Source organism: Hippichthys cyanospilos, chromosome 7 (assembly GCF_059441005.1).
Source record: "Hippichthys cyanospilos isolate Australia breed blue-spotted pipefish chromosome 7, RoL_Hcya_1.0, whole genome shotgun sequence".
In the NCBI taxonomy this organism is placed as follows: Eukaryota; Metazoa; Chordata; class Actinopteri; order Syngnathiformes; family Syngnathidae; genus Hippichthys; species Hippichthys cyanospilos.
The window spans coordinates 15,910,780-15,937,595 of record NC_142375.1 but is presented as its reverse complement, the minus strand read 5'-3'; the positions used below and the strand labels follow the sequence as shown (position 1 = coordinate 15,937,595).

Sequence of the window (26,816 nt, the reverse complement as noted above, 5' to 3'; positions counted from 1 at the left end):
GCAAACGCGCACGCAAAACAAGACAGGAATTTCACAGGCTGTTACGCAACTTGAATGCATGCATGTGTTGAGAACAGGCCTCAGCTTACTCGATGTGTAACCCGCAATGTGGTAATTAACATGTCATTGTGAGTTGGGACCATCTTTTGTGCACAGTTACAAATTATCCAAGCTACTGCTGAGCTCCACTGGCACATTAACTGTACTAACAAATGTTGGCTGTGAAAACATTTTATTAGGCCGCATAACATGAAAAGCCTCCTTAATATTTTTTTTTCTGAGTTAACTGTTGAGTAATTTGGTGCGTTTAAGAAGTAAACCGTAATTGGATGAAAATAATTGAAATGCTCTTTCAGGCTTTTGTTTTAAAAATGATGGACAAACTCAAGGACTGTTTGTCGAATAGATGGGCACTTTGAGATGAGATTATAATAGAAAAAAAATATACATACATATATATATATTTTTTTTATATATTTATATATATATATATAGTGTACTGTATGTATTGTCTACAAGCAGTATTGTTTATTGATAATGTTTGTGAATGTTTTCAATTTAAAATTATTTCTTAAATTATTTTTCTAAAAATACATGGCTATGTTTTTAAAAAGAATGCAGATGCAAACTCCAGCCTTGATTTAATGCTTTAAAATGAACAAAAATCCAAAAACTAGATCATTTTCCATTGATAAGAATGGTAAACTGTAAAACTAAATAGGACAACCTGAATAAGAACTTCAGATGAATCCAAAGGAACCTTAAAAGAATCCATTGAAGATTCAGCCACATTTTCAGAAGATCATTTGTCTATGTCTGAATCCTAACTTGTGTGTTATCACTAATCTCTTGACTCGGCCTCCCCCTCCACCCGCTTCCCTCCTGACCCTTCGTCCCAATCCCCGCATCCTCTCCTGACCCGCTCGCCCCCGCTGTTTTTGCAACCGCTTCAATCCACCACCGTCCCACAATCCGCTCATCCCACACCCGCTCCCAGCCCCCACCACCCCTGCAGATGGCGAGCACGAGCTAACCTCGGACGACGGCTCCACGCTCTCACAGTCTCTGTCTCTCACCCAGTCCTCACAAAACACTCCAGCGAAAGGTATCGGTCAAATTACAACTACCTTTTATACTTCGGCCCTGTGTCTGTTAAGTTGAAAATATGCTCTTGTCTCATGGTTGCTATTACCTGTTACCATGAAAATGACATTTGAGTTACTCAACTGATTAATTGCCTTACAGAGAAACTAACATCTAGCTTAAATTTAGCTGCTGGTTAACCGTGCTCGAGTGCTCCATATAGGCTGGCGTGATAGACATAAATGACTCGGTGCACTTTTATGCTGACTGCCTAACACAGTTGCCATTCCTACGAATCACTTTTTAAAAAATGTGCTTTTTTTAAAGGAAAAAGTAGTGTTCTGTGAAAAACAATTTGAATTTAAGTACAAAAAAATGATCATCAAAACTGGATAAAAGTCAGATTCATAATGAGGGGAAATGTAAAATTTGGTCTACTGTGTGTATAATTGTTTCAAAACAGGAAGTCATTTTGATTTAACATATTAATTGTAATGGCAAAACTCCACCTTTATCATGTACATTGTTCACAAATACTGTCTTGAAAATACATTTGGGGCCCTCCTGCACTCACACAATCTGGTTTGTCTTTCTTTTTTTTTTGAGGAGGGAGCTAGTTTTACTGAAGCTACTATCGACAGCATATCTGCAATAAACCCCAATATTTTTTATCTTTTTAATGCGACACATACTCAAAAGATTGATTGTACTACCAGTTTATATAATATTTGGTATGTGACATTTGTTATTGACATTAGAAAGAAAGAAATGAAAATTACGTCAGTTTGTGTCATGACTAGGCATTTGCTGATAACCGGGTTTACTGTTTACCAAAGGTGTTAAAAAGTCAAGGTTTCGATAAGTACTAATACTGTCTATCACTGGTAGTGGGCACTTTTATTTATTTATTTTTCCAATAAAAGGGGTGTTTAAACGAGGCAGAATATGAATGGCTGCTTTTAATCGGGGCAGAATACGATTGGCTGCTTGCAGAGTTGGCTCATCAAGCTGCCCCTTCGAAAACAATTAGATGGCAATCATTGTTTTTTTTTTTTTTTTTTTTTTCCTTTTTTCACCTTCTGGGCATGCATGGAGGATAAGAGAGAGGTCTTTGTCTTAGCCCTTTCAGATCGAAGCATCATGCTGGAGGACATGACACGATTGTGCGTTTAAACCATTAAATAAGATGAATTTTCTGGGAGATGACTCTGAAGCTTTACCAATCTAAATGAAGTTATGACACGTGGCATGGCATTTTTTGTTAGTTCTTACAGGATAGCTGTAAAAGCTTGACCTCAAAAAGGCAAACGTCCAACGACACCGGTTTAGACAGGCAAAGTCCATCTGAAGACAAGTACAGTCTGTAAGCATTGAGTTGCAAACAGTACAATACGAACTGTATTTTATCTCCACTTTAGCATTGCAATTAAGTTTTATTGCGTTCAGATACTATTACAATCCGTTAAAATGTTTTTAGCGCCTATTGCGCGTGGTTGTGGAACATATTACCCAGCATATATGGGTGTTCATCGTACCTTTTTTTTCTACATGTCCTTCACATGTGAAGTCAGCAGGATTACCTCATTGAGTCACTCCTCCCTAAATAGTTGCCAACAACACCACAAGATTGACTTCCTGTCAGCTTCTCTCGCAGCCCAAACACACCAGCAGTAGCAATTAACCTGAAGAGCCGCACAGACTCATGGGTGCCATCTTTTACGATGCTGCTGTTGTGAGGTCACACTGTCGTGCTTGAAACCAGGTCATTTGTTACATGTTTCATTTTCAGGATGACCTCAGCGTGTTGTTTGCTTTTCCTTTGTGCCATGAAAACAACATGAGAAGCGGCGATAATGTTTCATTGTCGTTATCCGAAACCAGTGGCCTGCTTTCTCAAACATGCTGTAACAAACCCATAGGAGGAGATGTGACACTCGCAGATCGTTACGTAAACGGAGGATATAGTCCACTGTTTAAAACTGAGCCCTGCTTTTTTAAGGTTAGAGGAGTACAGGCTCTTTATACTATCAGGTCAATGGGTTTTATACAGCCATGTTATGAAATATGTAGAGCACAAGGACAGCTGAAGTGCAGCACACACACCTGAAACGCTGTTTGTTTGCCTGAGCCAGCAGTGACACATTTACTATACAAGCCGAGCGTAGGGCATTAAAAGCGAGCTCGGTAAATCCTAATGTAGTCGAATTTAATGTGCCTGTGTCCTAGTTTGAACTCTGTAAGGTGATGTCACTACAATTTCTTCATTTATCACAGTGAATTCATTTTTTTTAACTATATTATTAACTTGCCAAAATTGATACAGTGTGTAGGGTTGATGGAATCAATACATTGTACACTGTATAATTCACTGTCTTGGGTGTATATGTCGTGCTCATTTCATTTCATGTTTTTGTCAGTATAGAGTTAAAAACAATCTAAAAGAGTTAACGCTCAATTTTGCAGGTTACAAAACAAGGATAACTTTATTGCCTCTGTCATCAGGTGAACATTGAAGTTGGGCAAAGAAAATGTTTTTTTATAATTAAGCTTAGAACATTGGTCATTTTTGGTGTGTACAAAATTTGGGCACGTTGAAAGTTGCTCCCGAGGTGAATTGAATGAGCTGAAGGATTTCAATTTCAAACTGCTTAATGTTGAACATGCCACTGAAAGCTATGCTAAATAAGTAATCGGGGAAATTTGGCCTTATTGGGAATGAATGGAGGTTTTTGGGATAAAAGTTTAGATTTTTATGACAACCAAGAATGTTTGGAATGAGAAAAATGGAAGCATACTTGACCTGAATTTTTGGAACGTGCCGAAGATGAAATAATGAGAATTGATCGGAATTAAATCGAATAGTAATCATAGAGTTAATTGAGTATGAGGTTCCGGTCTAACGCCAGTAATTTTTGTGGAGTCTTTAACTCTTTACATACAGTATGTCCACATTAATCACTGCAGGGAATTGTTTTTCACCTAAATAACACTTTTTTTCCATTATACGGATGTAGTTAACTTTTTTTAATTGGATTTGTGCAAAATGATTAATTGGTCCTCATCTCAGCGCATTTAAAAGCCTAAAGTATAGAAGGGGCATATAGGTCATAAGTCAATTTGATTGTTAACCCCTTAACTGTTGCCATTTGTCCAGTTTTAGACCTGAAGGCTCATATATTATTTATTAGGATGAAACATAATCTCTGTTCCGTTTGTGCAATAGTGTGACGGAAACGTTTTTTGTTTCGCAGTGAACCACGCGGGCCTGATGAACGGCAAGGACAACCACTGCGATGCCGATGACGAGTTATGCAAGCGGATCAGTCAGCTCAATACCAGCGCAGAAAGCGTAGAGATGACGGTGCGTTCGAGTGACAAGATCGAGGAGGTGTTGTCCCAGGAGAGCTCGCCCTCCAAGTCGCCCAACGCCAAGAAGAAGAAGAAGTTCCGCACGCCGTCCTTCCTCAAGAAGAACAAAAAGAAAGAGAAGACGGAGGCCTGAGTGCCCTCAAGATGATAGAAAGGGGTGGGCATCGTTATCTCTTTTGTCGGTCTCTGTTGTCCTGATATTTCTTTTTAATCCTTCTCAGAGTTTTTATATACAAAGAAATGTTTTGGAGAAAAAAAAAAAAGTGGTTTGTAACGAAAAAGGCTTCCCAGGCACGTGGTCGGGCATTTTCAAGTGGATCAGTATGCGGAGTTGGCTCGTTTCACAACTGTGGTGAAATTTGAAATTTTAAAAGTACCATGCATTATTTTTCATTCTTAAAAAATATGGAATGCATTTTTCGGACTTTAAGGCACACTGAATCCATTTTATTTTTATCTCGCCTTAGAATCATGTGCGTCTTATGTACGAAGTTGAACTGAAACCTTGATTTATTGCTTAATGCGCAGTATAGCACATTCTATAGGCCTGGATACACCAATCCGCCGTGGGCCAAATGTAACCGATGCGTACACTTCCTACCACCATCGCCTCCACCATTGGCACTTTGTGCTGAAAAAGTGACGGAAATACACCGCAACAACGCTGACTCAATACCTCCTGCACATGGTGACAAGTAATACCCCTTCATACCATCGGGGGCGGTAGTCACTATTCCTCATTGTGTTGGAAAAACATGGGGGCGGGATAAAAGAAACAAACAATCAATACCGTTTCTTTTTCTTTCCTCATGATGAACTCTCACATGAAGCAAACCCTCACGTAGTTGACACTGTATCTTGCAATGCTGGCATCAATCAGAATTGATATATCGAGTTGTGTTGCCAGTCCCTCCTATAGTGTGTCTCTCTACACTTTGTTACCATACGGCATACCCTTACGGTAATACAGAATTTCGGTCTCTTATGCGCCATAGTAACAAAGTCATCTTCTTGCTCTTCTGTCCAAACAGACATGATATGTTAAAACGTGGATCGTAACGATGTACAAACTGAGCTAAATGTCCAAATGTTTCTTTGCTTACCGTTTATCTGTTTTCATCACTTCACCACCTAACAGCCAATCGGTGATGAAATGTTCTGTGACATCCCGCCAACAGCTCCAACTTAACAGCTAATCAAACGTGCATACCAACACCCAGACATTTCCCGACTTGTGACATCGAATTGGTGTATCTCGGCCCTCGCCCGGTGCCCTTTGCCACCTAGTGCGCCCTAAAAAAGGAACTTTCCCAAAATTGACCTGTTCTTTGAGTCTTCACCTTCTAATTTAGTGCACCTTATAATCCGAAAAATGCAGTATTTTCAAGTCAAAAGTGCATACTGCACAAAAATCCTCATCTGGTGGTCTTCTGTCTCTGCATTGAGTCTAGAATCACTGAGAGGCTGTATGACAAATGACATCACACTGGACAGCTGCTCTCATTTAGTGGTCACAGGGTATTTGTGTCCATTTGTTTACTAGGCTCTTCTTCTTTTTGTGCTTCTGCACCATCAACACACATTTACTAACTAAACTGGAGTCGTGCGCCATTTAGCATTAACATCTCAAAAAGAGCCACTTGGACACTGTATATTTATGTAGCGTTCTTTTACTTCCTTTTGGGACAAATTGGATTTTTTTTTGTGTCGTTGGAGTCAATTTGGAATTTGACTTTTTTTTTTTTTTAATTGAATATGTGCTTGTCGCAAACATCCTTTTTGTACTCATTTCTAAGCTTTTTCCAGGCGCCTATTTTGTCTTTTGCCAGGAGGAGAAGTGACTGCTCACGCTATATTTTAAAATAGAGTACATAAATATAACACGAATAGATTTGACAACTGGATATGTCGGCTATAGATTTGTAACTATATATTTTTTTATTTCATTGTGCTGCACTTTCCACTGTAGTGTGGGATGGTTTCACCAGTGAAGGAGACTGTGAAGTCGAACATGGTCTAAATTGAGCAAGTAGCAAAGCAAAGGCCTGAACGATCGAGCCAAGCGGAGACCCAGAAAGTGAAATCAGTATGAAGAAAGATACACAAAAAAATGCTTTTCATGTGCAAAATTATGTCTGCACTCAGCAAAAATTACATAAAAAAGATTTTAAAAAAAGGAAGTGTGTAGCGCTCATCTAACAACTGCAGTTGTTGGCTCATATGAGTCTAACAGGAGTATTAGGGCCACACTGGGGGAGGAAAAATGGAGTATTACCAGATGAAAATTTGGAATGACTGAAGAATACAGTGGCCAATATTTACATGAATATGTGAACGCAATCATTCGAGGAGTGTAGTATTAAATAATTGTAACATTTCCACTTCAATCCTTTTATTTTTTTTAAACCTCTGTTATTGCAATTTGATAATTTCCAGGAGTGGCATTTTTCATAAAAATGAAAAAAAGGAAATAATTATTCACATAGAAAGACTGTATTATTATATATTAATTATATAAGAATTCACATCTATTAAATGTCTAACTTGCACTCCGTCCCATCCCACTCCAACCAAGTCACCGTTTTTTTCACATTGTTTTACAATCATCTTCTTGTAAAGTAATAAATTAAAAAACAAACTTGTAATATAAATATTTACTTTTAAAATTAAATCCCTGTCATATTGCAGGTTAATTCAATACAAATTTTGTTTTTTGCCATTAAAATAAATCTTACATTTCAACTTCATGGTTTTTTGTCATTTAAAATTAAGCCTCATATTATGTGTTTTTAACTAATGAATTTCAAAATTATGCTTAATTAACTGCAATGACTCACATTTATCAACAACTATATTTTATGAAGCTTATAACAAATATTTACTTGAATAAACCTACGATTGACATAAGATAATCAACTAAAAATATTTAATTTCAGAGGTTGTTGTAATAGTTTTTATGAATTCTTTAATAAGATTATTTTCCTGTAAGATATAGCTATTGAACAAAACTATCAAATTGATACAGGCCTTCCTGTCATCTTCTCAATTATAATATTGGTTCTGCCCATCATCACTACACTACGCCCTGTATGGAGAACTTCAGGTGTTAAACTGGGAAGGTACACCAAAGATGTACGACTAATACAGTATTAAAATTATACTTTGCAGTGTGCTCTTTTTTTTTCATTGAGCTGTTGAGAAAATTTTAAAGTAAAACTACATAAATCTTTGTCTGATTTGTGCCGAAGACTGTCCTTTAATTTCAGATGCCGTACAGGTATGTTTTCACTTTTTAGAAGGTTGTTAAAGCTTTGAGAACCCTTATTTTGACTCTTCTAGTTTAAAATATATATTCATAATTTTTCATGTATTACTTCTTAATCTTGTAAAACAGTAGTCCTTTTGGACTGTTTTTTTTATTCATGTGATTTGAAGATTTCATCTGAATAGTTTTTTTTTTTTTTTTTTTTTTTTTGTGGCCCTAATACTCCAGCCAAGTGGATAACGTATGAAGCAGGGATGACTTTTGTATGGTGTTGATATATGTCCTAAAAGAGTGTGTGATTTAAAGCCATATTGTATTGTTTTTCGACAAGGGGTCGCGATCCAAAGTGTGGCTTCAATGACCCTGACATGACCTCTAGTTTAATCCCCTTAATGACTGCACGGCCCCGACTCTCGGGCTCAATAACGGCACTCTGTTTCACTCCTTCAAACGCAGCTTTTCATGTGCGTATTCGATCCCTCCGTAAGCCCGTTTCACTCCCCTCGTGCAACGTTTTTGGCAAATGTGATATTTGTCAGATGACCCGTAGTTGACCTGCTTAACCCGCACCCCCTCCCTGGCAGGGTACACCATGTACAAATACCAAAGCCGGCAGTGTAAACTGCTGGCTTTTGATGAAGGGCTGTATGCTCAGTTGTGTCCCAGAATTTGGTTTTGGCCAGCAGCTGGCTGGGGTGTATGCAAGTATAAGCTGGATAATGGAGGAAGTGTAGATACACAAACCTACCGGTAATAGCAGCATGCTTCTTTCATTGCATTTTTCGTCTTTGTCATCCTCCATTTGTATGGCTATATTTATTCTATCTTTATTCATTAAGCATTTTTGGGGAACAAATTGCTCCCAGGTGAACTGGATGTGCGTTGCTTCATTTTGACATTTTTTTTTCTTTGCACCTCACGCTACTAATGCCTCCTGATCTGAGTTTTCTGTTTAAAAAAAAAAAAGTTTGCTCTGGCATGCCACATTGAGCCAAGCAACTCTGACCTGTGAACACCTCTTCATATAAATGCTAATCCATGGAGTTACTTTTAGATGTATTGTTAATCAGTGTACATTCACAAATAAACTGTATTTTACCAAAAAGGAAAGCTCATTTTCATCTTTTTCCTGCATTCAAGTCACTCATTAATGTATTGTTTTGCTTTGCGCTTAATCCATGCACAATCATGTTCTTTTGCACTACTGTTGTAAAACAAGCAATTCAGTTAAGTCTCATTCATTGTTGCATTCATATAGATTGCTGGCTGCATTGTAGGGCTACAGATTAAATGAGGTCTATTACGAAGGGGAAATAACAGGTTCCTTGTATTTGTTCTGGATGGGAATGGATATACAACCTGTGTGTCTGTGGAATGTTCAATCACATTTGCGACAATGGTTGAGTCTGGCTAATAAACAATGGGACAATGACAGTAACCGGCGAAGGAAACGTGGACCTTCTTGACTGGAATACCAAAGCCATGAGTAGAGGCCCTGAACCTCTTTGTCCTCCAAATAACTGCACACCATTTCATTATCCACCAAATATATACACTGCGGCTGCTTTCATACGGATAAGGGTCATGACACCATGACGTCTCCTAGTTATCTTTACCAGAGGCACTTACTTTTCAAGAAAACATAGCAGAATATTGACACATAATGCTAAAATAAGTCTTTTTATAGCATTCTTCTCCCATTGAACACTCAGTTTCACGTTCCAAAAACAACAATGTGGGTCGAAATGCACTTTTATCATTTCCATCTTATGAGTAGAGTTAGATGTAATCAGGTTTTGCATGTCTACTCTGCCATATCTATCTATCTATCTATCTACCTACCTACCTACCTACCTACTTATCTATCTATTACGATATGTTTTAAATATTGCACAGTCAGATTTCTGACCAAATCATGTTGCTAAGCTTCACAATGTCTGTACAAACTGCTAAGATGAGCAACTTTGTAATCTAATTCAGTAAATATTAAGTGAATTCAAAAGAAAAGTCATATTTGGGATGGGAGGAAGTCTCAAAGGGTTGTTTACATGCAGTCAATATTTGGCAGGATACATCAAATTTCAGTTTTCTGAAACATTCATTATATCTTTGTTTAAAAGTGTTAGTGAATAGGGTTATGGTCATTGTTTTAATTTGATTGAGACCACAACATACAGATGATGCAAAGGAACATCCTTTCTGCTTCATACTTAGATGTTAGGTGTCATATGGACACCTGAATTTTGACTTAACCCCAATAATAACTGCATTAAAACATGTGTATAGATACCTCGTGATGTTACTGTGTGAATGCCTAATTAGCCTTAGCACGCTTCACTGATTGGCTTTGAGAAGTCACATGGTTTCACTACCTAAAAGTTAGGCATGTATGGAAGTTGCTAAACATGTTTCGTAGCCTTTTAAAGTCTTACGGATACTTCCAAAGAATGGCTCTTAATCGAAATTCAGTGCTACTACTCAACAGCTGCCTGACTTTGTTTTGCACAGCCAGTGTGCCTTGACTGCATTGCTGAGCGTAAATACTCAAAACGTATATCCAAATGATATGTTGTTGTAACCTTGGTGGAATACTCCTGTTGACTAACATGATTTAGGTGCTTAACTGGTCAATATTTGCTTGGCAATGGAAATGGGACTTTTTTCCCCCTCCTTGCTACAACACTGTTGCTCTGGTTACAGCTAGAGATTACATACAGTATAATGTATCATAGAAGGGAAAAAAATTTGCCATCATATGTCATAATCACCAATCATTTTTACGATGAATAATTGTCTTGGACAGTATTCAAAGTAATATGGAAAGCTTTCACGGGCCATATAAAATGACTTTGAGTCTGACACCCGCGCTATATATGCTAACTGAGCTAAAGTCTCACATGATTTGCTGCACTCTTGCGTGATGTCTTCCCTGAGGATAACTTGACTTGAAACTTTTGTGATTTTAGAGGCACATTTTACTTGACTTTGGAGATTGTACTGCAGAATGTTGCCTTGTCCAGGTTCCTATCTTCAACGTATGAGGAGAAACAATGCGTCATCCTCCACAATTACGAGCCAAAAGACTATTTTTAGGATGGCCGCCTGCTGAAAGTTAACAGAGAAACCTAACTTGACTGCGGTCCTCTGAGAAAGGCGTCAAGGAGGGAATGAGAAGATGAAATGGACCAGACCCAATTTCTACTCGTCACGACTTTGAGAAGAATCATGGCTGTAGCTTCTGTGTATTATTTACAACCTATTGTGAGCCTGCCCAGTGAATGCGATAGCTCTAGTTCAGCACTTGATTTGGCAAAGTTCCTGATATAAACAATAAAAAGAGTTTCAATGACTCAGCAGCATTTTGTGTGTGTCATGATTGCGGCTGGTTGTCAGCTCGATGGCGCTTGCTGACAGCGCTACGCGCACATCCACTGCTCTTTCCTCCATCAAGGTGATTCTAGTGCATTCAAAGGACGCTCACCTGATTTGTGATCATTATCTCGTGGCAGCATATGGAAACACAGCAATAAAAGAGATTAAACTATAGATCCCCTTTGGAGAAAATTGGTTCCAGATCAATAATGCTTCATTACATTAGTGTGCTGTAGTGGCAGGAAAACATAATAGAAAGGATGGAAAATGGTTGTTTATTGGTTTCACTCCAGAAAAACAAAAGGCTATTGGCCCAGCACACCTCCAATTTCAATCACGTCCATCACGGTGGATGCAATTTATTGTGACAGAAAGACTGAACAATCTTCTCAATTATAACACTCTTTTTACATTCAATCACATACACACAATTGGTATTTAAATACGAACGGGTTCACATTCTAAACAAAAAGTCCATTCGCATTCAGCCTTTACAAAGTTAAGAATGCTCAATTCATTGACACCATTTGCAAGGTATTTGCTATAGCAAAATGTTATTATTGTTGTTACCTCATATGTCTACTGAAATGGGGCACTCCATTTAAATTAGGTTTTTGTTTTGTTTAGTTCTAGAGCCATTCATACTAAAACCACAGGAATAACAATATCTTGGATGCAGCACTTTTTTGCCAATCAAAATTCTGCAGGTGATTTCGTTTTGTTTTTTAATACAGCTTGTTTGATTATATTCTACATGCATATCTAATGTTGTGAATTTATACAGTTAAAGCCAAAATATAACACACTATTTCAATGTTTTATGTAAAATATCAAAATATAAAAAATAATGTTTAAAATACCCACCATTTCTTTACACTTTGACTTAAGTTTCATATCCAAAATATCATTTAAAATATTTTCTCATAATACATTCATTACACCTCACGAAAATTTAGGGTTTGGATGTACATTTTCAGAATAAACGCAAATGCAATACAAGATTGGCTTGAAATTTACCTGGCTTTCTCTAAACTTTTGAATGTATATGTTCAACGATACAATATTACAGTACTTTTTGCACAACATGATCTCTAACAAAGGTTAACAGATTCAAATTCACAACAATAAAATTCCAGAATAAATTATAACTTTACACAGGCATGGTTTATGTCGAATTAAATTTGTCTGAAAATGCTTTAGTGTATTTGAGCTTTCATTCTGAAATATAAAAAATCTAATATCCCTTTCTTTTTGTGAGGGATGTATAATGTTCTTAGTAGTTGGTGATAATGTAGATTTTGCTAGAAGTGTGAAGCTAGAAGGCTAGTGGATGTCAGCAGTTGGGGAGAGAAACAGCGAAGGGCAACATTCCACGCTCTGATCACACAAGAGTCCTCACTTGGGTAAAAAAAAAGCTTGGGATAATATCCCAAGCAAGATGATCAGCAAATGATTTCCGAAGACCTCCATTACAAAGAAATTGGACAGGTCTGAAGATGACTATCCGTGGAAGAGTAACGGGGATGTTTGCACAAATGACGAGCAGGAAGGAGAGGATGTCCGCGAGTTAAATGGGAGGAGCTATTTGGCGTGTCAAATATGGTACAGCATATACAGCAAATAATTTCCTTAACAATCGCAAAATGGTTCAGTATTCAGGTGCTACCCAGACAATAGCAGTTATATCATGACGATGAGAAATTTCAAATCAAATGGCCAAGAGATGTGGGGGTCCCTCAAGGATCAGTCCTCAGACCCCTTTTGTTCAGTCTGTATATGTTATCCTTGGGTCCATTTCTTCATAATGTTGGCTATCCAATTTCCCAAAATGATAGCGGCTTAGTAACATAGTGTGTCTTTTCCTTAAGTTAATTAACAAGTTTTAATTATGCAGGCTCTCTAATGTTTTTTTTTTGGATGATGTCATTAGTCTTTGCAATCCCTCCATTTATCATTATGGATAATGTATACAAATAGCAAATATTGAATTTTTATCTCCAATGGTCTTTTGTCACTATTTTGCCATTTTTAGCCAAAGAATGATCAACTAGCAAATTAATTCCCCCTAAACGCAAGATTTGCCCATCTATGAATAATGTCAGTTTTATATGTATGCATCATATTGAGCGTTACTAAGACGACAGAGATTGTGGTCGTTAAGGGAGGAGGGTGATTTGTTTCTCAGCGCTAGACAGCACCATGCTGTGAGTGTCACAACGATGAGTCCTCTTCCGTCCTGATGCATGTGCTCCTGTCGTTGGGTTGTGGTAAACATGTTAGACCTTTTTAGGGCAAACCCCCACCCATGAGCATACTTGCCCAGACGCAAACATCCCCATGCAGACACCCCAACATGATTTTCAGGCTCACTACTGACAGACAGTGTTGTCATGCACAGATGCCAATTGGGGCCTACAAAAACAATATCACAGGGGGTCAGTTTGTATACACCGTATTGGACCACACACACAAACACACACAGGCTGTCTTGCCTATGATTGCAGCACAAAAAAAACTTGATAAATTGTATCGTGTGTACCGTGATTTTTGTATGCAGTTGTGGAGAGGTACATGGCAGTTCATCATGAAGAAAATTAGTGACTCAGTCACAATTAAAAACAGCAACACTCATATTGAACAAGGAATCGTCCTTCGTATACAATACAAAGGTGAGTGTTATACTTATTACACCTCCATTTAAAAAAAAATAGTGTTCTCAGGAGATTAAAAAAGAGGAAAGAGGTATTAATTGATGTAATTAATCTCAGCCAAGATATATTGTAAAAGATAAAAATATTGGTATAGCACAAAAAATAGTGACTTCAGATGTATCATCTTTCACAAATACAGTTGTAACAATTTACCCTCTTCTACATACTGTATGAGATGAGTCCCAATTGCTGACAGAACCCTTCAGTTTCAACCATCAGGAATAATGGTGCTCTTATGTTTCAATCGCCAAATTATTATACTATAACATTAAAATATTGGCCGTCATGTCTGTCGCTGACTTGCTCAAACGCAGGGTGTCCTCGAGTTTATTTTGGCAAAGAGCTCCACTATGGCTCTCTAATTTAGCATCTTAATTACTATTGTTAGCTGTGGCTGTGATATCAACTTGGTGCTTTGCATTTATATGGTAGGCTAAACTTGAGCTGCTTCTGTGTTAAGCAAACGCCTTCTTGTAAAGAATGCATATCACTCTACCTTGATCAAACGTGCCATCAGAGCTCCGGAATTCACACTCCCACCCCCAGTCAGCATGCATTCCCGGGTCTGGGGTGTGATCTCTTTTTGTATTCCAAGAGCAACAACTCAAGCACAAGACGTTGGCTCCATACAAACTGATCTAATTAGCATACAGAAAGCATTAAATTAAAGATGAAATGTGTTGACTTTGGTATTTAAAAAATAATTTACCTGGCTATCATTGATTGAATGTTGATGAAAAAGATTTTTTTTTTTTTTGCATGGGTCCTTAACCGTAGACCACCTACAAGTAGGTCTATGGTTATTAAAGCCATCTAGGAAAGGCTCCAGCTCACCTGCGACCTCAATGGGGACAGGTTCTATAGATAATGGATGGACTGGTTGCCACCCCTTATTGAGGGAAATAAAATCCAACTTGAATGATGTTGTTGTTTTGTCATTCCTCTTCCCTTTTTCTTGCCAGTCGTGTTTTAGTATTCAGGGACAGAGACACAATGAAGTCCAGAACAAAAGTGTGACAGTGAAAGGAACAAGCCAGTGATGGATTGGTCTGTGGCGTGAGGCTGTGAGCTCCTGAGTTGGCTGGGAAAGTCAGACTGCTTCCAGAGGGAGCAACATCAGGAAATAATTCAACTCTATTCTTTTTTTTTTTTTTACATGCACAGAAGATGCGCCTATACTGCATGGATGCTTAACGAACAGTAGATTTCATAGGTAGTTGTAAACAATAAATTACAACATTCATTTCTACACAAAAGACTCTTGTCTGCAAAAAACTCTCGCATCATATAATTATGATTCAAATCTACTCTGCTTTTTATGATTTTAAAATCATAATGTGGCCTATGTATCATTGATGTATACACATATCAATCAATCAATCAAATTTTATTTGTATAGCCCTAAATCACCAAAGTCTCAAAGGGCTTCACAGATGAAAAGAGGTCATATGACTCTAAAGCTGCCATCCATGCCACCTTGTTCAAGTACACGTTCACGGGCTGAAGGGGACAAACGCTAAAACGGTCACATACTATATCAAATTAGAGGTATATTTAACCATTTTAAACCTTTTAAATGAAATGAAATTAATTATTTTGCATTTGAGATATGTGAAAAAATTGGTTTGTTTAGAGTTATGCGGTTATAAGTAAGACCCCCTATAATGGGGGTTGAAAGTCAGGGAAAAAACCCAGACTTCTACTCGGAGAAATACGGTAATTACATTTTATCTGATGATACCTGCGGAAACCCAGTTAAACTCTCACGTAAACCCTGCAGGGCCTTAACGTACCCCCGTTTGAGAAAAACTGCACACACATTACAGTGCCGTATATAAACACAAAGCCTAAACATTGGTTGTTGTCATCTTGGTAGCTCTCGAAGACATATGCGACAAAAAGTGTAGATGTTTATTATTTCTGATGCTTTGTCATGGTTTCCTGCTAAAAGGCTCCATCAATCACCTGAAGTAGTTGGAAACACTTCACCTTGTTTCACCAAATGTGGAAGTAGGTTATTATTGAAAACAAAAATTGTGATTAATGAAAATGCTGAGCTGTAGTAACTGTGAAAACACTAGCCAAACAAGGTGATGGAAAAAAAAGTGTCAAACTCTGGTGCTATGTTTGTGTTAAGACAGCAAAACATGTGGAACTGCATGCAACCAAAACACTCACCATTGAGCACTGTCCCAGTCTGCCACCAAATATAATTATAAATATAAATATATGCTATGCTCCTATTACATACTGTGTACACACAACAAGCTGAATAACTAGTTTGAATATAAGTGAGTACTAAAATTGGTTGCACCAAAAAAGATTACAAAAAAAGGGTTATCAGTAACAAGTAAAAAGGCGCGCAAATTACTGTATTCGCATTTTATAAGTAAAAATGATTAACAAGTTGAAGAAATCATTAGTTTGATGCACATAACTTGCAACCTTTCGGCTTTGCCTTTTCCACCTGTGCTTTAGCAGGTATAATTACACTGATTTGGGATGAAGTTATTTTGACCTGAAATAAATTGTTGAGCAGCAGGTTGCATTTGAAGATGACAAGTTAGGAGAACTTGTTCATACTTGTACGGCTTCTCTGGTAATGACCGCCACCCAAGCAGTCTTATTCATAGAAATACTGTAAATAATAACCATATCACTTGAATCAATCTAGATAACAAAAAAAAAAAAAGAAAAGGGACCACAGAGTATGGTTTTTGGTAAGTTGTAAAGGAATCGAGGTGGCCTCGATGCTCCTACTGACTTAAGCTGCGGAAGCAGATGGAAAGCAGCTTTATGCTCTCTTACAATCAAGAGATCCCTGTGACAAATGCGGCCACTGCACACAGGAATTAGCGGCATAGATTGCCTATGGGCCACACAATCATTTGTCCTGACTATTGACTCTCTGCTATGGCTTATATATAGGCCACTCTGTCACATCCTCCTCCCATTGTACAATGAGATTGTATCCCTATTCTATTGGAAATCTCATCCTCCAAGCCAAATCAATAGCCTCCTATTTCCTCATCACTTGTCGAGGACTCAATAGAATGCTGCCACGGACTCCGCCGCTCGTCCGCTGAATCAGTTCGACTCGTTTGACGCAAACTGTGCAAACTTTGATCAAGTTGTTTCATTTGGTAAAATTACATGGGCAGCATTGGAATCTATAAAAGCCGTGTTGAACACAACGCCACGCATTGCCTCAATCAATGGGACGGTTTGTACTGAATTGATTTGCGAATGTCGTGCAATATTTTAGTTCAATCAAATAAGAGTTGACACTAGTTTTATTGCAATTGCGGTGCTCTGATTACTCACCACCAGTGCCTTGCACCTGAAGTCATATGTGACCCGCTCTGGCAAAAGGGTCCGCGTGTCAGTGGATGTTCCCTATAAATACACTTTTCGAGGTCTCTATTTTCATACAATCAAAATCTTGAAATTGTAATGGAAGTGTAAGAAAAATAAGGAATAGTTGATTACGTGCATTATTGCCAATGCGTTTTCATGTGTCGAGTTAGCAAGCTCATCCTGGTAAAGTTGTCAACAAACGAGCAGGAGAGCCTCACCTCAAAAGGCAATTCTTTTTTATTAACGCACAAGGCAACAAGTCGAAACACATCATTTTACCCTCCGGCGTGAAATTAAACGTAAGACTGACCTGCGTACGGCTGTTTTGTCTATGAGGGCCCTTTTTATCAGCGCCAGTCACATATCCAGTATGAGTCATTGTTCTGTATTGTTTTCGCTCAAGTTCTTGCAGTCAAAGAGGTGAAAACAAGGGTTGAAGCTTTTCCGCTCACTGGGCGACGCTGACTATCGGTTGCAATAAACCACTGTAGGAATCAATGACACAAATGGGATGCCTCTGAAGTGTGAAAACTCAGCAGAAAACTGAAGCCCGTCCCCTGTTTGTCACTGTGATCTATAGTTCCATAATGGCATCTTTACACACAAACACACACATTGACCTTTAACCCCCTTGTCATAAGAAACCTTGTTACAGGAAGGAGACACGCGAGACAAAAGTGCGCTGACCAAATTGTGTTCTGGCTGGTTTTTCGTTTCACTTACACAGGTTGAGTTGATGAGAGGTTTTGAGGGTGGACTGGCCTAGACTGCTCGCCCGGACTGGACAGTAGTGGACTTAAGTAGGACATATAGTACATCACTTGATTGCCCAGGGCTCTGACTCCAATGGATGAACTGATTGGAGTAGACTGTGCGAAATTGACCTCCACTTTGAACTTGGCCAGACTTTCCAAGAAAACATGTTTTAAGAGCTTCCAATGAACTAGAAGAGTGTAATTCAATAAATAGAAAGCCTTCAGGTCAGGTTACCTGAGGGAAAGCTGCATGCATATGTAGAGAGGTCTATTTTAGAGACATCCTTCTAAGTACTGAGGGTTTTACTCCTGGACAGAAACGCGGCTCTACACTCGAATGAAATGAAATGTTCGAATGAATGAAATGTTCACAATATAATCCTTGCTATCTGTGCCATTTTATTCTTGAAACTCTAACTTTTTGATATTTTTTTTTCATCTTCATGATAATATTGAGAACCAGACACTGAGAGTAACCAGGTGTTCCCCACAGGCCTAATATTATGTACAATTTAGGCATAGTCTACACCAGTGGTTCTCAACCTTTTTTCTTTGATGTACCCCCTGTGAAATATTCTTTCAGCCAAGTACCCCTTAACCAAATCAGTCTCTGATTTATTAAACTTTAGAACCTTTCAAACTTCATTTGTATTGGGCCACAAAAAATAATCAACATAAAGAGTCCTTTTTTGAATCATAGATGAGATCTGTTATCAAAGAGAAATAACTGAATTATTGCTAAATATTTGTCCATAAAAGTAATCATTATAAATTGTCATTCCTTTTTTGAGAACAGGGTCTAATTGTAAATAAATATTTGTCCACAGAAAAATATTAACAAACGTGTGCTCTTTTGGGATTACGATAGAGATCTGTTCACAAAAATAAATCACTAACATGACAGGTAACAAGTGATAGCACGTGACAAGTTGGGTTGAACCACTATATTATGAGGGAGAATCTGAGTTTATAAAACAATGAAATTGAATAACCTACTGAACATTAACTTTGTTTTATGAACTTATATTTTCCTGAAACATTTAATTAATTAAAAAAATATTTTAAAATGATTTATTAAGGATTTTTAGATTTTTTTTTTTTTGTTTTGTTTTTTTAATCTTGAGTAATCCCTGGAGTTCCTTCAAGTACCCGAAGAGATACCCGTACCCCCTTTTGTGAACCACTGATCTACAGGAAGCCAGGGGTCTTGTAAACCCCCAGTAAACATCTCAGGTTTGCGCTATCTGCTATACTTTTCCGGTCTTTTTGTTTTTTTTTCCATCAAACCCGAAAGGTCTCTAAAATTCCACCAAAGTAGGGTTAGGGTTAGGGTTAGGGTTAGGGCCAAATTTGCCAAAAATGTTTCTAGAGGGGAAAGAAGTATGAAAATAAACAGTTTAAGCTAAAAAAAATTGTCAGTTGAAATTTTTACAAATGTCAGTCATTCATAATTAAATTAAAGTGTGTTATTTGGTCTTTGTTTATTATTGTTTTACTAAGCAAGAAAAAAAAAAGAATATTTGAGCAGATAATTCCATACTCTGAAAATACTTGTTAGCTATGGCTCAATGTGGATTGGAGATGTGTCCCATTTTTTGCCCCTGTAAAACTGAGGGTCTTTAGTTATTGCAGTATAATACAATATAAAGAACCGTAATTTCGCAAGTGAAGTGTATCTCATCGAAGCCCTACTGATTGACAGTCTTCCAAACAAGACCATTCATCCCATCCTGTCAGCTAACCCTTGAATATACAGCCTCGCCTACTTGATAAATAAACAGATGAATGAGCTATATGTTGTATAGGGTATGCATCTGCCCTGTGCTAAAACCAAGACACAAGGCTTCCTGATATACACGTTTGCCTCAGCAAGGACACTGTATCGTCTTCCTTTCCTCTTGTCTTCCTTCCTCTATCGCCCTAGAAGCTAGGGGGATGGGAATAAAAGGACAATGACTAAGACAGGCGCCGAAGTTGGGAATGGGGTGCTCCTGTCATAAAGAGGGCCAATGAGGTACAACCAGGCTACTGTGAATTGGGTCTTGCGGACTGATCGTCTTCTGTGTCAGCCGCTATGTCTTCAGTGGGCCACTAATGAGGGACTTGGATTTCCTTAAGTGACACAGATTAATGATGAGAATGAAGATTTTTCTTTCCCTTATCAGTACATGAATTTAATTACGCCTTTAAATTCGGCAGGAAGTGTGCCCCGAAGAGACTCCTTGACTTCTTTTCTGTTGCTTTTCTTTTTTTGTGCATTATGAGGGAAAATTAGAGGAAAGAACCATGTTATAACTATAACTAAATGAATACTGTATATTGGCATTTAGAGTTGAACCAGAAGTATTTGATTAACAAAAAATAAATACATAAAATAAAATAAATTAATGCCAGGGGCCCTCTTTTCTTAAACAAGAGCCACGTTTCATCACTGTAAAAATGGTAGCATCTTCATTTTGCAGCTGGGCATGTCATACTGTATTTTAAAGTGGTTTTGAATTTGGCTGATTATTCCTACCAATATTCACCCTGGTGCATCTTGTAATTTGGTGACAAAGAGTTGATTCAATTTCAAACTGGTTTAAGTGGTGGCGCAGGTGCGCTATTGTGATTTTGGTGGATTTGATTGAGGTCTGCAAGCCAGATATGGCATGTGTGGTGGATATTACTGTCACAATATTGTTTATTAATATGTCTGTGCAGGGCAATCATTCTGAATCACTGTAGAAATTACTGAATTATTATCATTATCTTAAAATTTGTTTACCCCCACACTGAGTCACAACTGTGTGTGTGCATGTGTGTGTGTGTTGGGTGGGGGGACTTTACTAGAACTGTACCCCACACACCATGGCATTTTTACCATGGACATTCAAAAGTGAAAATGCCACAGAAATCAATGTGTCCAAGTTAGGTGCATTCAGTGTGTGGCAATGTAAGATGTCAACAGAAAATATAAATGTCACATTCCCCACTCACTGTGCTTTGCCTTTGAGACCGGGTTCTCCCTCCACCACGAGGGGGTGGAGTTACCGGCCGCACACCTGACAGCAATTTGTCATCAAGGGCTTTTTAATTGTGGTCGGAGCAGGAGAACAATGCCGGGTTATACTATTGCCACTCTCTGAGAAGCCCCTGTGAAGTACCCAGCTGTCTAATCCTGAATTGATCTCTTTCTAGTGAATTTTGATTTGTACTTTGTCTTTTTATCTTTTTTCTGTGTTTGACCATTTTTGTTGTTACTTTTTTTTCCTAGTTGTTCTCCTGCTGACTCCGCTCCCTCGTTGCCTTGCCTTTATTGACCGAAGAATCTAGATACTTTTTGTCTCACTTTTGTCACGTCTTTTGCCTTTTTAGTTTGTGTTGATTTGCAGACTCTCTCCTTCCCCCGCATTGGGCGGGGCCATCGGACACTCACACCTGTTGTGCATCTCGTCAGAGGGCTTTATAAGCTGGCTGGCAATCACAAGCCTTTGCCGGGTTATTCCTTCGCCAAGCTTGCTTGCTGTTCCGTGATTCCCAGCGCTCTTGTCCTCACGTCCTCCCTTCCCGAGTCCTTTTGGTTTGTACTTTGTGCGTGTTACGTTTTTCAGTTTGTGAACCATTTCTGTTGCTACTTTGTTTGCAGCCGTTTCCCGTGAACTCACGCCCTCCGTGCTGCCCTTTGTTCCCGTGGACTTTTGATCCAGACGTTCTCGTCTCGCTTTGTGTTGGTACTTTGTGACTTTGATTTGCTACTTTGCCTTCGGACAGTTCTTGTGTTTTTCTCACGCCTTGTGCGCTCTTTTTGTTAATAAACTCTGTATCACCACCTCTCGTGCCTGGTTGCGGTCCATCCCCATTTGGGATCCGCGTTATTCGTGACAACTTTGATTTGCGGCTTGTGATTTTTTATTCAACTTTGCCATTTTCAGATTTTTTTGTTCCACGCTTGTTGTGCGCCTTTTATTTGACATATCTTTTGCTACTGAGCTCTAGTTGAGTGTCTGGTTGGGCTCCTCATTTCGTTTGTGTCTCGCGGTTATTCGTGACAACAAGATGAGACACCAGATAAAACAACTGACTACAAAAGTAGCCTATGTGGCCAAACCTATACAAATGGGTAAGTCGATCGAAGTGAATGAAACTTATTTACTCAGTAATTACCCAGGGAAACGCCATATTGTAATTGAGTCATATTAATTTAATAATATGATAGTGTAATTTGAGTACAGATTTTGATTGCTCTAGCCATCACTAACTGTGTCCTACACAGTACTGTTCATACTAAAAGCAGAGGCGACACAGACCTTTAAATGTTTATTCAACTCCATTACATAATTTGTTAGTCAGTGAAATGTTTGCAGGGTTGCTGCTGAATCTTTTTATTCAAACAGTGGACAGTTTTTTATATAATTAGTGTTACTTCAGAAGAATATTACATCTCATAATTCATATCATATGCACCGCATGAGATATGTATTCTGCGCACACAGACACAATATCACACCCCTGGGAGGCGCCGGGTGCTTTGTCTGGCCTGTAACCCTCTTTTGTGTCACCGGTGTTTTCTCCCCTTCTTCTCACTAACTTTCGTCTACCTCCGTGTTGCCCCAAAACTTAATTTTAAAAAAGGACAAGTCGAAGAACAAAGTGGGTAATTTCCTGCCATCATGAAGCATTCCTCCATATCTCTTTCTTTCCTTTTTGTTGAGAAAGCTTTCTTGGGGGTCCCCACAGACACCACACTAACAATGTGGGAGGAGTCAAGACTGAGTCGCAATTGCATATTTCTTCTTGTGAACCTCTTCTTTGTTGTTGTAGAATTTTGAAGGGTGAAAACAACAACAGCGGGGAGGAGGGACTAAAATGTAACTTTTCAGATGAAAGGAAGAGGAGATTTGTGAGACTGATGGACACACTCGTGGTCCCACTTCTGTTCTGTCATATCTTTACGTTATCTGTATCTGTAGTGCTTATCCCAGCAGACTTTTGGTGAGAGGCGGGACTCTGTATACTCCCTGGACTGGTTGCCAGCCAATGAGTTAACGCATTATCAAGAATGTAAAACAAGGAGAAGGGACCATTCCCTCCCCCAATAATTAATTACCCACAGCCCTTTCAAAAAAAAAAAAAAAAAAAAAAAAAAAAAAAAGAGCATTTTTATGCACTACATTAAATGTGTTTATACGAGAAATAAAAAAACTACGTCACTACAATGCTGGTTTGCTATTTGTCGGTGTCACGACTCCCGAGGTACCGGTCTACAATTAGCCTAGGCTAGGTTACCCTCAATAGTGAATATGGCCATAACAAGCTCATCACTTAACTTAAAGGTAAATAAATCCTTTATACAGTATATGTTTTATTTATGATGTTTTTTAATTGTATGCATGTGTATTATATATAAGTAGCACTTACTATACTATTTTGATACCAATTGTTAATATGTATGGACAAATTTTTGATTGAATTCACTTAATTCACTTTGGAACTAATTCCAAACGATTATTTTATTTAGAATGATAAATCGTACAACATCTGTTTTAAATCGTACAACATCTGTTTTATTTCTGATTCATCTGCCAAAGAATTGTGTCTCCAATGACTGTGCATCCAACCGTTAACAAAATAAAGGAGTCACTACAAAGGAGTCACTATAACTTAATTTGCTTTATGATCCAATTAATTTTCTGTAAATAAAAAAAAACTGTAACAGGTTTAAAAAGCAATAAAGATTAGATTTGCTGATAACTGCAAAACCTATTAAAATATTATGTAACCACAAGAACCCCGACACCATTTAAGAACCACTGTGCTAGAGGATGATCGTTTGCCAATAACAGTTCAATCCTGAACATGTATTTCTATATTAAGATATTAATGAATTCTTCTGTCTTTTATAAAGCTTCAAATGCCCATTTATGTTGCATCACAATTGAACCATTTTTGTATAATACATATATATGTATGAACTTTAATTAAGAGTACAATACACAGTTGTTTATTGGCAGGATTGAAGGGGTGACAAGTGAAAATGACGGGGAAGGGTGGAAGAAGGCGGGAGAAAAGAAGTAGCTGTTGCTTCATCCTCTCATTGTCACGTTGACCCTCCCTCTGCATGCTCTCCCACCCAGGAGTCACACTGACCTCCATTCACCGCATACTAACGAGGGCTCTGTCACCCCACGATACCCACACACAACCCACTGTACCACTTCGGCACACACACAACAGTCTCTCATGCAGTTTTCTCTCATTCCACTCGCATGCCATGTTTTCATGTGGGCAGCCATGTAAACAAGATCTCCTTTATCTCTTTATTTTATACAGCATGCACAAACACAAGCTCTCAGCGATGCTGAACCTGACTACGTTGACAACACTCTATCCATACATGTTGTAAGTACTATAAAATTTTGTGTTTTGACTCCCAAAATTTGTGGTTTCATTGAATCCCATACATATATAATATATATATATATATATATATATATATATATAGCGACCATATGCACTATACATAATATATGAAGTATGCTCCACTGTGTCATTTTCAATTTGTTAAATAAAAGAAATAATTAAGAACTTTTGGCAGAGAAAAGTTTGAAAATTAATGAGCAGACGTGCATAAAAGTTTAATGGCAATTTCTCTCACCTCAGCAGGTGCTGTTTTATATATGAGCTCCATATAGCCGTGCATACAGTACTGTGTACACCTACGCACTAGAGAGACATGGGAAGCTATTAGACTTCCTACCATGAATCACTTTAGCCTGCATTACACATAAGCATATGCTCACATACTCTTTTTCAGATATGCCCAAGTGTCCAAGGGGCACATATGTGCAACATTATATGTGCCTTTTGAATGGCAAACATGAGAGTCCAGTCTCTTTTTTTTGGCTTTATTATGAGCATACTTCAAATTGCAAACAGCGCTGACTCTTTTCTCTCTTCCCATTACCAGAACACACACACCACATATATTTTCTGTACAGTTCAAGGGACATCTGCCCAAGTGCCTACGTACATCCTGACTGCCCATTATAATGCACACATTGTGGTAAAATCCCTGTGGATCTGAAGTGGGCTGACAAGCACCTCACTGTGCCTGAGGTCCCTCCTCATAAGCCATTGTAAGCCTTTCCATAACACAATATAGGCTCCCCCTCCAACAAGACAGGATATGGGTTAATGGGTCAAAGGGACATTGTACTGCTGTGCATTACATAGGAATTATGACTTGGCCTCCTCTCATCTTGCATATCTGCCGTAATCACCTGCAGATTATCCAATACTGAATGCCGGCCTTAATCAAAGTGCGCTTAGGGAGAGTAGACAAGGCGAGTTGACATGTTATGGTGTAGCATAAACATGACTGGGATGGGCTCACTGCTAATCACGCACATGGAAACATTGTGACCGTGTTATCTGAGCACACCTCTCCAGACAAGGGCGAGCTATCTGGAAACAAGTCAAACGCCGAGTCTGGGATGTTGTCTAAAACAACCAGAACAGTCTAGTTGTGATCCATTTGATTTCCAAAATGACCTGGCTGAATATTTGCAAGCAAACGCTGAGATAAGATGCACAGGGATGGGAAATGCCCTAAAATGATACAGAAAAGCTTATATTTACAAGCCTGGAGCTTTATATTAAGATTTATACATAGCCATCCCTCCATCCATTTTTTATAGTCGCTTATCCTCATTAGGGTCACTGGCTTGCTGGTGGAAGGAACCCGGAGTGCCTGGAGAGAATCCAGGCGAGCTCAGGGAGAAAATGCAAACTCCACACAGGGAAACTGGAGTGAGGTGGATTTGAACTGTGAGGCTCCTCTATTCAGCTGCCATACACTGCAATATGTACATCCGTGAGCAAGACACTGAACTACCAATTTTGTATGTATGTTGAGTGCCGTCAGGTGATTAAAAAATATTAATCACATGTCCTAATGTGTGATTAATCACAGATTTTGCTTGGGTTGATACTGTCACGAGATAAAAGCCATAAATTGAAATGCTATCTTTGCTAAATCAAGATAAAACGTATGTTGTTTGAATGAAGAATTTTAGCTCTGCTGTGTTTGTGGAACTACATTTCAAATGTCCTGTATTCTATGGAACTTGACTCAAGCACAATCAAACCCACCATCTTGGAGGGACAATCAGCTCCGTCATGTATGCTACAGTGTGCTTGAATAGTAGACGAGCACAATCTATTCATATAGTGTCACAATGCAACCATGAAAAAGGAGGACATGAAGAAAAAAAGATACTTCTAAGGTCATCACTGAAGTATGATCCAGTTGATCCATGGAGCGATCGGAATTCAACATCTTGTCCTTTTGTTGACAAGTCCGAGTCCGCTCTCTGCGAGTCACTTTTGTGGCTTGATGGCTGCTGCATGTTTCACGAGTGTTAGCATCTTTGTTTGTTCTAGTGAAGACATCTTTTGCATTGTAGGTGTTACTTTACGCTGGTTGTGCTTCAATGAAATGATAGTTAATTAGAGCAATAAGTGCACACAACTTTTGGTTTATCTAGAGTACCAAAAAGCAGCCTTTTAACACTTAATTTTCTACTAAGCATTCTGGATTATTCTCTTCTTTGTTTGTGGCTTGCTGCATGTTGCCCTACCTTTGTATTTCACCTCGCAGTGTACGTTGGGGAACTATGGGATGTAGTTGTGGCCAAATTCATTCTGTGGGATATTGCAATTATGTATTGAGTTTTTTACACTTTAATATTTTGAGATTAATCAGTCATTTTCAACATATAGTTCTTGGAATACGCTGCAATTGTATTAAGTATTTTTGACAAAGGCTCAAGGGTTGAAACTATATTGGACATTGATGGAAAAGATTGTTCTTTTTAGATCAACATAATCTTATCATTCCATTTCGGTTCAACCTGTTGTCTT

At 38.4% G+C, this 26,816-nt stretch overlaps 1 protein-coding gene across 4 annotated transcripts in view; it reads left to right on the top strand.

Moving 5' to 3' along the window:
- The window catches only part of add3a (adducin 3 (gamma) a), a 54,410-nt gene extending 43,376 nt beyond the window's left edge, over positions 1 to 11,034 (top strand). For 3 of the 4 annotated variants that reach the window (XM_088419466.1, XM_088419464.1, XM_088419465.1), the window contains 2 exons: positions 998 to 1,105; positions 4,335 to 11,034. In XM_088419466.1, coding sequence (XP_088275592.1) covers positions 998 to 1,105; positions 4,335 to 4,585 — 359 coding nt within the window. In that variant the 3' untranslated portion in view covers positions 4,586 to 11,034. The remainder of the gene's footprint in view (positions 1 to 997; positions 1,106 to 4,334) is intronic. The other variant, XM_088419467.1, reaches the window with a different exon arrangement.
- The last annotated feature ends 15,782 nt before the right edge of the window (positions 11,035 to 26,816 follow it).